The sequence below is a fragment of the Pogoniulus pusillus genome, chromosome 17, assembly GCF_015220805.1.
Source record: "Pogoniulus pusillus isolate bPogPus1 chromosome 17, bPogPus1.pri, whole genome shotgun sequence".
NCBI classification, from domain to species: Eukaryota; Metazoa; Chordata; class Aves; order Piciformes; family Lybiidae; genus Pogoniulus; species Pogoniulus pusillus.
Genome location: NC_087280.1, coordinates 13,638,462 through 13,654,221, shown reverse-complemented (window position 1 = coordinate 13,654,221; position 15,760 = coordinate 13,638,462). Strand labels below are relative to the sequence as shown.

The following is a 15,760-nucleotide window of genomic DNA, read 5'->3' as shown; positions in this document are numbered from 1 at the left end:
AACACACAAGTTAAAATATTTCAGGCTGTGGTCTGTTTACACTAGTTATTCCAACATGGAACTAAACCCAGTGCATACTTATAAATATATTAACAAGTCTCTTCCATTCCATTTAAAAAAAAAGTAAAAATCACTAACTCCCATTAACAGTTCAACATCAACAGGTGTGTATATTTTTACTGGTGACTTGTGAGCAAAAGTAGGAGTGAAACAAAGTTCAGAGCTGTGGATGGCAGGTCACATAAATATATAAGGTCATATGAATATATGAGGCCACATAAGTGCATATTTTCTGGATCCTTAGTATCATCCAATCTTGCAGCTTCTGAGGTAATAGACTGTTTGGGAGAGGTTTTTTTCCTACAAGGTACATCTTGATAAGGGTTAGATTGTACTGGAGCCGCTGCACCTCATTATCGCCTGGTACGAATCCATCTGCATCTATGACCTCTAATGGTCCTTTACAGCTTTAGTTGGGCCTCAAGTCCTCCTGACCTCAGGGCTAAACTGGTGTTATTTCCTATTTCTCAGATCCCACAGTCAGGAATGTTTCTGCCTTAACAGGACTTTTAAAGTAGAAAATAGCTATGCTTACCAGTCCCATGGTAAAAGATTAACTCAAAAATACTGAGCACTGTCATAAGGCACTATAAAAGGAGCTCATCTGAGCCACAGAAGCATAAGTTTGTGGTAGGATTTTCAGAAACACTTCTCTCAAAGACAAGAACCCCTGCCAGCACACATGCCATGCACCACACTACTCTTCATCAAGGTCATGCTTTGTAGCTAGCTACCTTCCTGTTGTGGGGCTGTGCTAGGATCCTGTCTTATATTCATTCATCCTTCAAGGGAGCCTGAATTTATGGCTGACAGAGGAGATGCCTGCCTCCTGCATACTCCTGTCCTGCTACTGACAGCTGTTCCAGCTTTTGCTGCTGCCCTGGCTCCTTCTGCAAAACCCAAACTAGAACTATGGGTATGGACATGCCTCATGCCTTCCCCTGCCCTCCTATTGCATAACCAGGAATTTCCAGGTAGAATTGGGCTGCAAAGGCTCCCTTGCTCCAGATGGCTGCACAGACGGAAGGAGAGGATAGTGACTTTCTTCTAGGACTTAGATCCACATCCATTCAGGACAATTTCACACCCTTTGCAGTCCACTGTCCTGGTAGACCAGGACACTTCCTTGGCACCGTGGTTGAAGCTGACAATGTAACTTTAATATCAGCCTATGCTAAGCAATTTGCTAACTAGCTACACTGCCATTCAACTATCCACTATTAATTAAATTCAGATAGATATGCAGCTCAAAATATTTTATTAAACCTTATGCCAAGGACATTCCTGAAAGTCCACAGGGCTTTATTTAAGTGGAGTTTTGAACCTCAGGATTTTGGCATGTTAATCTGAAACACAGGCCAGGAAAAGAAGTTTCATATTATGTATGAATCAGTAATTATTCTATTTCTTATTTTGTTTTGTGAATAAATTTTAAGGCAAAGCCCAAAATGTCTAAAGTAGCTATTTTTGACAGCACTATGAATTGGGTCAAAACATCTCTGTGATCTATGATCAAACCCAGGCCATTCATGAAGGCTTTTCATTTTCTCCCACCTCAAAACTAAAAACTCTCATGTTTTACTTTCTTTTCAATACTCTGTTCCCCAAATCTACAAACTACTTATAGTCCCCTGTACAAAAGAAGGTAAACACAGGTTCAGACATAAGGAACTTGCATTTAGAGCTGTCTATTCTGAATGATTGTATGTAAATAAACATACACTGTATCACAAAGGTGTTTCAATCACAGTGCAACCACACAATCACAGAACTTTAGAGGTTGGAAGGGACCTCCAGAGATCATCAAGGCTAACCTCCCTGCCAAGGCAGGATCACCTAGAGTAGCTTGCCCAGGAATGCATCCAGTCAGGTTTTGAAAGTCTCCAGAGAATGAGACTCCACAACCATTCTGGGCAGCCTGTTCCAGTGCTCCGTCACCCTCACTGTAAAGAAATTTCTCCTCTCTCCACTATTATTACAACCATTCTTGTGTCCAAATTATAATTTCTATAGACAATCCTTTTGAAAATATTTTCAAATGGTCAGTAATAAAACTGGATTTTTTTGAAGACTATCATTGTTTCCTGCAAAGCACTGTCATTGCTTCCTGCAAAGCTCATGAGACTGGGATTCTGATTTCCATAAGGAAAGACAGAAATTATACCTGAAGTTATCACTGGCACAGAGTTTCAGGTTTTGAATTCCACCACACTAAGCAAAATGTCCTGTGCAATACAAATGTACAGTGAAAAGACAAGCCAGAACTGGATTCTTATCTTTTCTAATGTCCTTGGTAATTTATAGACAATTTATGTTTGGGTTTTCTTTTTTGTCATTTGGGATAACGTAAAAGATAAAGGAAAGATCAGATCAAATGTATGTAAGTATAAGGGTGAGAGGTATGTACCATTAGGGTGTATTCAAAAGCTACTTACTGAAATCATAACCTTTATTTCTGATTGGCAGAAAACATTTAAAACAATCCTGTTATTACTGGTCTAGTAATTATGACATTTGGTTTATGCCAAATTAGTAATGTTGTGAAAGCACAGGGCGATGAGTGAATTAGCCTGCACACAGATCTTTCCAAATCTGCAAGCAACTACATAAAGTAACGTACTTACTGTTGCAGGCATTCATCTGACAAGACCTTACAAGCAGTGAAGGAGACAAACTACTGCACACTGATCCATTTAATGTGACATATTGGCCCTTTGCTGTTAGGCTTTGGCAGGCAAGTTTCCTTCTCTGGATTCCAACACCGCAGCTTACTGAGCACTGTGAAAGGAAGGATGCAGTCAAACTAAACGCCACACAAACTACTTTTAAACCGCTTCGTTTTGTTCTTTCTTTTCTTCTGACTGTGCACGTTCTACTTCATATGAATCCTTGTGTTATCCAGATACTAAACTCTCTCCATTTTTCTGAACAATAACAATATAAGACAGACAATTTCTTCCAGCAAGCAACTCAGGAACAATTGAAATAACGTAATAGCATTTCTTTATATCCAAGCACAGGCAGAACAATGAGATCTAGAACCTTAGAGAAACACTTCAGCACATTCTAAAGAGTCTGTGTTACATCTCTCAACCCTCTCTCCTAGTTTGTATTGTATGGACCTTTAATTTCACCTAAATCCACTTCTGTAAATATTTTTGAATGTGGAGTGGTAGCAAGCTTGAATCAAATGGGAAAGTAGGAGGACATATTCTAGAACAATGCAAAGATTTCCTTTTTGGAAGTCATATTATGAAATAATTGGAAGCCACATGTGTCTGGTAGAACACATTGTCATTACAGTCTGTCTTTCTGCAACTGAAACAGAGCTCAGGTAAGGGGCTATGATCAGTTGTAGGCAGGGATGTGCAGGAACTGTATGCATACGTCAGTTCAGGTACATGTCTTGAGAAACCTTCTGCTACTCTGTGAACTTCTTGCTCCAAACATTCACTCAAGAATAAATCTTTAGAACTCACGTCGCGCTTGAAGCTTTTGGTTCACCATTATTGAGAGCTGCTCACCTTGGACCATTCTCCAAAGACCAGCTGAGGAGGACAATCAACTTTTGCACATGGTTTACTAGTTGGCAATTTAGATTCCTGGCAGGTTTCATCAGAGAGTTTCAGGAAACTTCCATCTGTCAACAGCTGCTTACAGTACACTTTGCGGGTCTGAATCCCTCCTCCGCAAGTCCGTGAACACTAAAGAGGAGAACACAGCATGTGCACCTGCATGGACATCTGCGCTCACCCATCACATTGTTCTCGCACGCAAACACTGCAAGCCTCTCCCCCGTGACTACATTCCCTCGAAAAATGACATCTACTTCCAATTAGAAAGCAAGCAGCATGTAGGAAAATCTTTTGTTCAAATGATTAGCTAATACAGTAGAGTTTAAAAGTCACACCCCCTGAATGCAATTAAATACTTGAAATCTTTAAAAAAAACATTAATCTTACACACCTACGTTCCTTAACAGTCAACAAACCTGGTAGGAGCTTAGGAAACCTTGTCCTTGAGATAAAAAAAACCCCAAAGCATCAATGTCTCCAAAAGCAGGTTACTGCACTTGGAGAGAAAAGAAAGCAGAGGTGATGTCTAGAGGCTCTTCTCACTTGCTCCTCCTGATAGGAGAAGGAGCAATGGATGTAAGCTGCAGCACAAGAGATTCCACCTCAACACAAGGGGGAACTTCTTTACTGTAAGGGTCACAGAACATTGGAACAGGCTCCCCAGAGAGGCTGTGGAGTCTCCTTCTCTGGAGACTTTCAAGCCCGATCTGTATGCATTCCTCTATGACCTGAGCTAGATCATATGGTCCTGCTCTGGCAGGGGGGTTGGACTCAATAATCTCTCTAGGTCCTGTCCAACCTCTGTGATCCTGTTACTCCTATCTAAGCCTTCTGAAATCTTACAGAGGACTTTCCACCTCATCCCATGACTACCTACTAGTATAGTAGTCAGAAGCATTAAAAGCATTATTTTTGACCTTTGATTAGTTTGTTCTAATGAAATCAGCTGAAACACTCAGCAAAGTTTAGGAGTTACATTCCATGTTATTCCAGCTAGAGAACTGCAAATCTGTCACCAGACAAACGCATTTAAACTATTTCTGTAACCCAGCCATACCTGCTGCCATTCTTCAACATGCCAAACAGGGGGACAATCAATCTGGTTACAAGCTTGTAAAGAATGAGGCTTCTTGTCTTTGCACTCTTCGGGAGCAACAGCAGGTCCTCCTGGCTGCTGACAGTACACATCTCTTGTCTGTATCCCAACCCCACAGGTAGCTGAGCAGTGTCTCCAGGAGCTGCTTTGCCACCTGTTTCAACAACACAGCCAGAAGTACACGTTTTAGCAACTTGCTTCAGACTGGGGAAGCCCAAAGAGAGCCTAGTCAAAACCAAATCACACACAAACAGAGCCGAGCTAAAAATAACTGAAGGTGTAGTTATTGATAGATGGCTAAAACATCCCTTTGGCTTGGCTGGAAAGCAAAACTACAAACTAGATTTATGAAGTTACAAGTGATGAGGAAATGCAGAAGTTATTAACAATAAAGTAAAAAAAGTCACAGCCAAACTCCAGCATTTGCTCTCAGAATGCTCCTCACAAACTCAGCCTGCTGGCAGATCGTTGACATTTACATTTATAAATGTAAACATGTAAACAGACACTTTATACATTTACAAAACCTCCTTGAAATGTGCGTATGTTTTCTAAAAAAAACATCCTGTTCCTCTCAACTTCTTCTCGACATTTTGCAAGAGGAGGTTTCTGCAAACATGCAGAAACAAAGTGCAAAGATGCAGGGATGTCAGAGATCAGAAGTGACTAAATAAGGCTGTGCATGTCCAAATGTCACATATGGCCTTTTTAAGCAACTAAATCAGCTAGGATTTCTTGGATTTTGACTAAGTTTGTTCTTTGCCTAGAATCTCCAGATAAACATAAGAAACTATGGGAGTTAAGTGGGGCTACTAAAAAGCTCATCAACTTAAAATACCTTTCAATCATAAATTCGCTCCCCCCCCTCCCCTTTTTCTATTCAATATGGATAGAAAACAAATGCTCTCTCTTTCTCTGAGAAACTGCCTTAAAATCTCCTTTGTATCACAAGAGCCAAAGCTGTTTCTCCAATTCTAGCAAATACCTGCACAGAAGAGATTTATTTCAGGAAGCATTCCCTGTTTTAATAGGGCAATGTGAAGATCAAAAAAAGCCTGAACAAGACAAAAAAATTAAAATTCATATCAACCCCAAAATCTTGGTAAAGACAGAAGCAGTGAAATAGCCTAAATCAAGCCCACAGCCCTGCAATCTGAACCCTTCCTAAGAAAGCCAAAGGTTATTTAGGTCACATTAACCAAATTTTTTGTTTTTTGGCCAAAAAATGCAATTTCATTTTTACAGTGTACCTTGGAGGGCAAAGCTTCATATTGCAAGTACGAGTCATTGGCGGTGGTCTCTTGGAATTGTCACACAGGGTTTCATTGACAGCTTGCTTTGTCTCTACATGCAGACACATTGCAATGGCTTCTTGTGTTCCTGAATGGAAAAGAAAAACACTAAGGAAACACCGAAAAGGGAAGAGATTTTCATTAAGCTTACTCTTGAACAACGGTCAATAAAAAAGCCCTAGACATCAAATTAGGTAGCAGACTTTGAAGTTACATCTCCAGTCAAAAGCAACAGATACAGTTTATAATGATAATGCTCAAAAGATAATATTTCTAGCACTTCTGTGGTATTTAAAAGGCATGATTCTGTCTCTGAAAGCCAACAGAAAATAGGCTTTTCTGTCTGTCCACCAGAAGATGTTACATCTGCCTGCTTCTGCAATAGTCCCTAACCAACTACTGGTTTCATTGTCAACATCATGGTAAATATTATTTCTTCTTATGTACCTGAATTGTAAGGAGCTAAAGATCTGCAAGAAATGTATTAAAAAAAACTGTAGTCAGGAGAATGGCTGACTCAGTACAGAAGCTTTCTCACAGGGGCTAAGTGGTGCAGTAGTTCTGTTGAAGGCAGCCTAGAGGTTACTTCACTCATGAACATTCCTGGCACCTTCTGATCTGCAGCTCTTGCTACCTGGATCTTATTACTGAAGCAAGAAAGATCACTAATACTTAAATTTCTATAAGTCAAAATGAAATGTAATACAAGTTTGCTTTAGAACAAGTCAGCTTAGCAAACACACATCTTGTGAGCTACTTTTGTTTTAGATGTGGTTATACAATTTTATATATGATTTTTTTTAGTATGAAAGCCTTGCTCAACTTCAAAGCTCAGTTGCATACACACAAAAGACAAGATGAATTAATGATATTCTTAGGGGATTCTGTGAATCTGGGATGTTCTATGCAAGCAATGCTAACCATCATAATAAAGTAATAAATATATAATTCAAAATAATTAAAATTATATGCAATGAAGAATAAAATAGTAAAAAGTGAAAGACTCAGTTTATTGTTTCCAGGTGAAAAAAAGGATTTTAAAGAGTTCCAGGATTTATTTTTCCATTTCCTTCCTATCTTTCACTTTCCCCCAGTAATTTTGCAAGGATATGAACTTGCTTTCAGCAGCAGGTTATATTTCTTTTCTTAGGACCAACTTGTATGGTTTCAAAGGGAGCGGCATTTTTATCCAGAAACCTTCACTAACCTCTTCTTGGTATCACTGTTGACATTACCTCAAAATCTCACCATTATTGTTACACAAAGGCTACTATAACTACTCCAACTTCTGTGTCAGCTGTACACAGTGATTGATTTCTTGGCACTGTTGATCCTTGGCATTCAGGTTTCAGTGGGACTGATAAAATGTGCTACACTGAAAGTAATTTCTTCATGCCAATTGTCCTAATTTCTCTTGTCTACAGCAACATGTATGGGCACTGCCACGCTTTTCAAAAACCAAAGCTGTTCCTTCAATCTATAAACAATTCTGCCTTAGTCCAGCATTTCAGCCAACCAAGAACAACCCCTTTGTGACACTTGAACCAGCCCAACTATTTCAGATATATCATCAAGTGTGAAGTGACCAGCGGTGATTTGCATAATAACATCGATTTTAATCCCCTCTAGGTCCCCTCTGGGGCTCATTTTCAGTTTAGAGAGACCTTGGTATAGAAATGTTTTGACCATATCTACAAAGTGACCAATCTTTATAGAACCTTCCATTATTGACAACCAATTCAGTTATATGAAGGTACTGATAATCACATTAACACAGAATACACACACTAAAAGCTATTTTACTATCGACCTGAGAAGAAATCTTTGTCAACAAATATTGCGGCTATAACACAACTCCTAAAGATGAGAAACCAGTAGGTAAATCTATTTTCTAGGCCTCTGTGTTTTTCTGCAGACCATCATCCAAGAGAATCAAACTGATCTCTGTGTGTGTATTTAACAGAAGCAATCTCCCTGTCCTTTTGCCCAGGGAATGAGCACATCTGACTATCTACAGGAAAGAAACCAAGGTTAAGAAACTGTGTTCTGGCAGAACCAGAACGACATTACCAGACAAGTAATCAAGCATACACATAATCTCTGTATTGGTCAAAATCTGCCATGTGCTACCAACCTTCAGTTTTGCTGATCTCATTGTGTTCCTGTGGGAAAAACCCTCTCTGAGGTGATGCTGCTCTGGAACAGGTTGCGATAAGTAATATCTTCTTAATATCTCACACAAAGAAGGGAATGAAAAGAGATTCCTTTCAGATCATTTAGGTTGGCAATAATCCCATGGGAACTTTTTATCTGGGCGTTATAAAAACTAAACTGGCCAGCCAAATGAACAAAAGGCATGTCACACAAGATGATGGTTTTGACTGCAGCTTGCCACCTGGAGTTCATTAAACCACTTCTGCCTTGCAGCATGACCTACCTAGCTTTAATTGTGTTACCAGAAGAAAATGTCGATATGTGGTGTATCTTTCATTCGACTTCACTACAGAGCACAAACTGCAATAGTGATTCTTCCCCAGAGAGGCTTTGTTTTGATAGTGTAAGTATAAAACAGCTATTAAAGAGTTGTTAAAAATATAACACGCACTCCTTTTTTGTTCCTTGGTTCTCACTTCAAGAAGTCTATTCAACAAATAACTACACTTGATTGATGCAGTGGTTGTTTGAACTTCACTGTCAAAATGTCCTGACAATTAATCAGCTTTCTCACCCCAAAAATATTAATTTCTTATTCTAATTCAATTGGAAAACAGAAAAATCTTTATTCAAACAAGCAAAGCTTTCTATGTATGACTTTCTTGGCTTCTAACATAAACACAGTAGATAATTTAACTAAAACATTATGTATGCAGCAAAGAGCAGTAAGTATTTTTACAGTAATCTGATGCACTATTGTAGTAATTATTCTAGTATTCAGTGAAATAGAATATTTTCTATTTTAACCCAGCATCTGTTATTAAACCACATACATTTACATTCTTTTACAAGCGTTTCTGTTCAGTGAAACACCCAGTGCATGAAGCTGTGTTAAAGATTGGAATGCTTGAAAACAGCCCAGGCTTTCTGTTTCAGCATTTTTTTTGAGTACAAAGCAAATGAGGATAGTAAGCTGCTGTGCAAATGGTAGGAGGGAGGTTCTATTCTTTATACCTGCAAGAGGAAGGGCAGTCATTTCTTTCTATCAATAGTCTCAGTCTGGTGACAGTTTAAAAATAGATACTGTCAGCTTAAATCAGAAGTGCCAATTCCTACACACGACTGAGCTTCTCTGTAATTCTGCTGAAACTGGCAACGTTATTTATACTCCCTCTGTAAAAGAGCAAAGAGTGTCTGCAGTTAATGAAACTGCTTGTAAGGGTGACCAGTTACCAGACTGCCTACACCACTATGGCAAATGCTCTCAGCTTTATATGCAAGTCTCAGAACAGACATTGTTTTTCTTAGAAGTCCTTAAACTTGGATAGAATCCATTAATTTTCTAAGATCTCAGGTTTCTTATAAATAAAATGGTAAACTTTAAGGCATTAGGATCCAGAAAAAAATCCTGAATGCATAACTTGTGGCTACCACAGCCACAAACTATGGAGCAAACAACAGGAAATGAATATGTATTGGCTGTTTAATCACATTATTTTTAAGACAATGTAATGACTTCAGGCGCTTGAACCATAATTTTGAAGCATATGGAATATAAATAACAATAATTACACTGAACTACCAAAATATGCCTCTTGCAATTAAAGGGATATTTAAACACGGACCCAGAAAAGATTCAGGTTTTTAAAAAATGGAAAACATCTTTTTAGGGTATTGTATAGTAGTTAAATGATTGACAACACTGAAGAAGTACTACAGATTACAAGAAAAACATTTCTTTTCCTCAGGCATACTCTTAGGTGTACTCTGGGGTGCATTAATTAGAGTGTGGCCAGCAGGTTGAGGGAGGTTCTCATTCCCCTCTGCCCTGTCCTAGTGAGGTCACATCTGGAATAATGTGTCTAGCTCTGGCCACCCCCAGTTCAAGAGGGACAGGGAGCTACTGGAAGGAGTCCTGCGGAGAAACACAAAGGTGATTAAGGGACTGGAGCATCTGCTACAAGGAGAGGTTGAGACACGACAGTATTATGAAAATTAAACTTATGTTGGGGGCTCTCACATGAGGACCAAAGTTCATTAGACTGAAAAAAACACCAAAATAGTAGGAAAATGAGGCAAATCCTGAGGCTGCTGAGAATACAGCTAGGAGATTTTCAGCTTGGGATTTCTTCATGCCCTGAAGACAAAAATGCCATTCAGTTTCCAGGAGGGTTACAGAGGTTCTCTATGGATGTTAAAGGTGATTCATGACAAACTGGTCTGGACAAATTTGATTTGCATTCATGGAAAGATGGATGAAAGAAGTATTAAATATGTTACAGGCATAATACAACATAGCAGTCCTCCAAAGTTTTATGGCACTTCATATGTTGCCTGACAAGTCACACAGATTCGGTGCAGAAAGCACACACTCAAATTAGTAATGCCCTGGAACCTGCTAAATACGATGAATAAGAAAACAAAGGTAATATTTGATAATGCCTTGCAGATCACTTCCTCTATATAATCCTAGTATCTTAAAAAGTAATGTTTCCATCTGCATTTTTATGTCTGCTTTGGAGAGGGATTAAAATTAAAAGTAATCCTGTACCTAGGTTAAAAAAAAAAAAAGGTGCAGGTGACAAGCACTGAAACAGAGATTCAGTCCTTGCTTAAACTGTGGCTATAAGATTCCAGCTTACTTAGACCCTACAGGCTTTTCCCTCATTCAGAGAGAGTCAAGCACTAAGAAATAGGGGCAGGGAGTTCTGAGGACATGAAATTCCATAGAAATTTATTTTAATAGCCACTGCTAGATAGGTACCTCCTAGAGAAAAAGTACCTAATATAATTTACATTACTCTGGGACATGCTAAACTCAGACAACATTTATTTCTTGTAACGAAACAGTTCATCTAATTGAAATGAGATTTGAACATAAAACTTAGCAGAAATGGATCAACTCCTTTGAACTACACAATGGAAAAAATAGTAGACAGTGAGATCATTAGTTAATACATTGCAGTAAGTTGGAAAAAGAAGAGATGTCTGGTTCCCTTAAAACTACTTATCGGCAGGTAATTTTTGGTCTGTTTGAAAGCCTTTGCCAAGGCAGCAAGAAAACCAGAACTGACAGAATGAAAAAAATCACTGCTACCTAACTAGCATAACAGTACGGGGACTTCTGAAGCTTGCAGTTGATAAATTATCCTGACAAGTCCCCCCACTTTTCAGGAGCATCACGTAAGAAAACTTCTAGACGCAGTACCAGTGACACCACGAGAAGCCTCAAGAACACAAATAAATATTTTCTTTCAAGCTTCTTGAACAGATAATTTCTGTTTTGTATCAAACAAATAGTTAGACTACTATGAACATCTAGAAGACAATTCCAGGTCAAACCCCTTCACAAATTCATGAAAGTGCCACAAGTCAACAACGGAATTCATGCTCAGCTCTCTCAGGAACATAATTAAGCTGAGCATGGGACTATGCTTATCAGTCATTTTGAAGTTCTTTCATGCCAGCAAACAAAATTAACTCTTTTCAGTAGAGGTTTCTTAAATTACCATCAGCTTGCACTCCCGGTTTTTATGTGAACATTTCCGCATGGACAAAGGCACATGTGAAGCTGCAGGCAATGCAACTGTGGAGCAGCAGGCAAAGATAAGAGATTATTGCAACCTAGATGGCTGCTGATGTCCTCAAAAGTAAAAGAATGTAGAGTTTCAGAACACTTCTGACAAAGCCATTCACTAAAAAGCAGTGGTAAAAGGAATGCAAGATGGCCATGAAGTAACTATACACTACAAAAAGCAGTGATGAGGAAAAGAACTACAGACTTAGTAGTAATGAAAGCCTTGTTTCCACTTTAAAGCTCAATTTTCTTATTTCTGAAAAGAATTCTCTCATTAATATGAAGAAATGAAGGCACTTAGTCAATACAGCCATCACTACCATGACATGTTCATAAACATATACTTGGACTATAGCCTCTTCTACTTCAGTCATAATGCCCACTGAAGGTAGGGGAGAGACGCACAGACACAAGTTTTGTGATCACATGTGCTATTATTCCTATGGTTCAAACCCATCAGTGAAGAAAAGGAGGCAGGTAGTGGTCACTCACCATCCTGATGACAGAATTCTAAGGCACCCCTCCCAGCTTCTGCCTTCAAGATTTGAACTGATGAATAGCACAAAGAAGGCTGCTTTCTGTGCTCTCCAGACTGGATTTCTGCTTTCAATTGTTTCTGTTCTCCTCTTTTCTACATTTTTAATTTCTTCTGTGAGTACAACTGTCTTCACTTCCCACTGATGTCATCAGTCCTGTCATGTATAGGTGTGTTCACAATTCCACTGCCTCCACTTAACACTTCATAACTCACTTATGTTCAGTCCCAAAGTACAATATGTAGTAGCAACACCAGCAACCTTGTCTAGCAACATGTACTTAGGACGACAGGGAGATTCGATTACATCCAAAAAGGAATGTGCCTAACTACTTGCAGACAGATGTATGGCACAGAGTTCCTACAGAGCGTTATAATGTACCAAGACCTAAACAAACTCCTGTTTGATCTTCTAGTCAGTCAGACTGAATGCAAGTCTCCTTAATTACGACTTTCTATCCTTACTCTACTGCAGAAAATGGCAGCATTTGTGAAGATAAGGAAAAACATGGGCATTTAAGTCTGAAACTATACACATTCAGTTTCTAGGAATAGAAAGATCATCTAACCATTCCCATCACTGATGCAGTAAAAGTGCTGGTACCACCAACCGCTAGGCAGATGAGACTATTGTTGCAAGAAGTCTAAAGCAAGCTGGTAGATCACCTACCTCTTGCACCTTACTTAACTAAATAAAATTACTGTTTGAACACAGGATACACAGGAAGCAAGGCAGTTTGAAACACTCTATGGATAATCCAGAAATAAGTTCAAACTTGCATGTTTTCCTAGACATCAACATTAGGGTCACACTAAGAGAAGAGCCAACAAACTCATATAATACCAAATTCTTACAACTCAAGATTAATAAATGCATAAAGGTACCTCCAAGACATGTGGCTGAACAAGGAGTAAAGCCAACGTACTCCCAGTCATAAATCACGCTGTCATCTTCAGCACGTGAAAACTCTGGTGTGTAGGGGACAGGATCACTGTCACAGGATGCCTGGTGACAGACTCGTTCTGTGGGTGGCTTCACATCCTCACACTCCTCCTCAGGCAGTTCAACCTCAGTCTGAGTAAACGCCAGAAGAATTCGGCACTTCACGTCTCGCACCTGTATGCCACTGCCACACGTGGCACTGCATGGAGACCAGGGTTCAGGAATAAACCTGCAAGGAATAGCCCAGTAGAAACAGTGTCATTTTATTCCATATAATCATGTCTCTGTGTGCACAAAGAGCTAAGCCACAGAAATGTGTGTTTATGCACAAAGCATTTAATACATAATACTACTTGATGATTAAATTGACTGCATAATCAAGTGACCTAAGTCTTTCATTTGCGTCCTCTCCCAGACTGTTTCTCAAAGTCACCAAAGATATGATGTAAGAAAAGAGAAGAAAGAACCACAAGGAACAAGGAAAGTTTTTTTGGTTTGGGTTTTTGTTGAGGAAAAAGGGCATCACCTAAATCTTTCCTCAAACTCCTTCAGTGGAAAAAAGAAGAAACTACATAAAGACATATCTATACAATATAAAATAGCTCCCCAGGTATGGAGACTTACAAATATGTCAAAAGTATATGTACAATCTGATAAAATCTGAGAAAGGGCATCATCTTGTGTCATAACAGTAATCAGCAATCAGACAGAAGAAAAGCACTTTTCAAATTTAGCCATCTCCAATGCACATCATCACAGGTTGCTGTTCAGATTTAATCTTGTAAGAAGCCTCTCATCTTCAACAAAAAGGTCTAACTGGCTCAGTCTAAAATCCATCATTTTTATTAGGAAGCATTTATGCTCCTGATGAACTGTAATAAAATTTTCATTTTACAGATCATGAATTTACTGAATAAAACAAGGGTTCATTCTGTAATATTTTCTGGCTTTGAGGGTCTCATTAATATCTGATAATAATTGTCCAAATGGCACCAGAGCCAAAGGGCTGCATTTCATTAATAAAGTCATCCTGAGTGGCTCTGGGGCACAATTACCATCCATAGGAGATTTTTTCAGAAGGTTGTGGTTGCTTTTTGTTACACATCCAAACACAACTGATGACCAAAACACAAATGGGAGATACAGGAACATATGTCTGACCAATGACAAGAGCATATTTGGAAGGAAAAAAAATCTAAATCAGGATTCAATGATTTTCTCCTTATCTTTGATTAAGAACTACATCTTTCCCTTGACTGCAGGGAAGTTGCCTTTACAAATACAAGAACAGTTGTGCAAGACAAAAATCCTTATTTACGCTCTGCATGCACAGTAAGCACAGAAAAATGTCAACAGATGTGGTTGATTCTGTGGATAGTTTATCATCTTGAGCCAGTAACTTCTTGCCAGCATATAGAGAGGAAGAATCAAATAGAAGAAAAGAGAACAGATGAGTGTGGGTAACTTGTAAGCATGCTCTAACTCAGTTGCTGAGGTAGTTGTCCAAACTGTGTTTGGGGTAGATCTCAAGACAGACTGTTTCCTAGGGAAGAGACTATTCCCTTTTCCAACAATGGTTACAAGGTAACTGGTTGTTTCTAAGGAGATGTTGATAAAATACCTTTACATCTCTACCACAAAGATAAATAAAGATGTCAAAGCCTGTCACTTCCAAGTTTTCTTGAACAGAGCCTCAAAATTTTAGTTAGAGCTCACTGGTCCTTGACAGAGTGCAGTGAAGGGGACAGCATTCCCTGCTCCTCCTTAAACCAAGGAAAACTGCAAGTGTTCATCACTTTGCAAGTCTAGCTATCCTTGAAACAGATCATTCTGATATTTATTGGACAAGTAGTATCAAAATGGCAGATGACTTTGTCCTATAGAGATAAAAATCTGAGTAAATGTCCTACTGGTGCAATGTAACAGCCCACCAAGTCCAGTGGTACAGCTGGTAGAGAGTCAGTGTCCCAGTGCTTTTAACAACAAATTGTAACCGAATATCTGTGCAAAAAGCTGCAAAGGAAGACTTTCTCTTACTCCACCAGACAAAATCAGGTTAAACCTGAAACATCAGATCTCACAGACTTCTCAAAGACAGCTATGCAAACTCTCTCACGTGCCCATAGTAAAATCACCCTCACTCAACGAAAATGTTAAGCAGGTGCTTGACTTTAAGCACATTAGCTGTCCTTTGAAGTCAACAGGACTACAATAAACTTGTGCTTAAATGCTTTATTGGATCAAAACCACTGCACAGAGGCTCAACAAAACCAGCCTATTCTCAGGTATGTACCTAACTAGAAGAATAAAACCGACAGACATTTATCGTTGAAAAGCATTGGTTGGTGTTCTGACCACACCTATCAGTGTGCAGCCTGAAAGCAAAGAACTTTTCTCGGTAAAGGCATGAAGGCAACATACCAGAAGTTAGTGTTAGTTATGTGTACTGTTAGTTGAGTGCATTAAAACATTCCATGAATAACTCACGATGCATTCTTTTGAAATCCTGTACAAAAGAAAGGAAATTT

General features: G+C 39.0%; 1 protein-coding gene across 6 annotated transcripts in view; it reads right to left on the bottom strand.

Annotated features, from left to right (window-relative positions):
• ADAMTSL3 (ADAMTS like 3) overlaps positions 1 to 15,760 on the bottom strand; it is a 185,350-nt gene that overhangs the window by 30,738 nt on the left and 138,852 nt on the right. For all 6 annotated transcript variants that reach the window (XM_064157735.1, XM_064157734.1, XM_064157733.1 and 3 more), the window contains 5 exons: positions 13,175 to 13,461; positions 5,982 to 6,111; positions 4,693 to 4,885; positions 3,585 to 3,764; positions 2,685 to 2,838 (listed from right to left, as the gene is read on the bottom strand). In XM_064157735.1, coding sequence (XP_064013805.1) covers positions 2,685 to 2,838; positions 3,585 to 3,764; positions 4,693 to 4,885; positions 5,982 to 6,111; positions 13,175 to 13,461 — 944 coding nt within the window. The remainder of the gene's footprint in view (positions 1 to 2,684; positions 2,839 to 3,584; positions 3,765 to 4,692; positions 4,886 to 5,981; positions 6,112 to 13,174; positions 13,462 to 15,760) is intronic.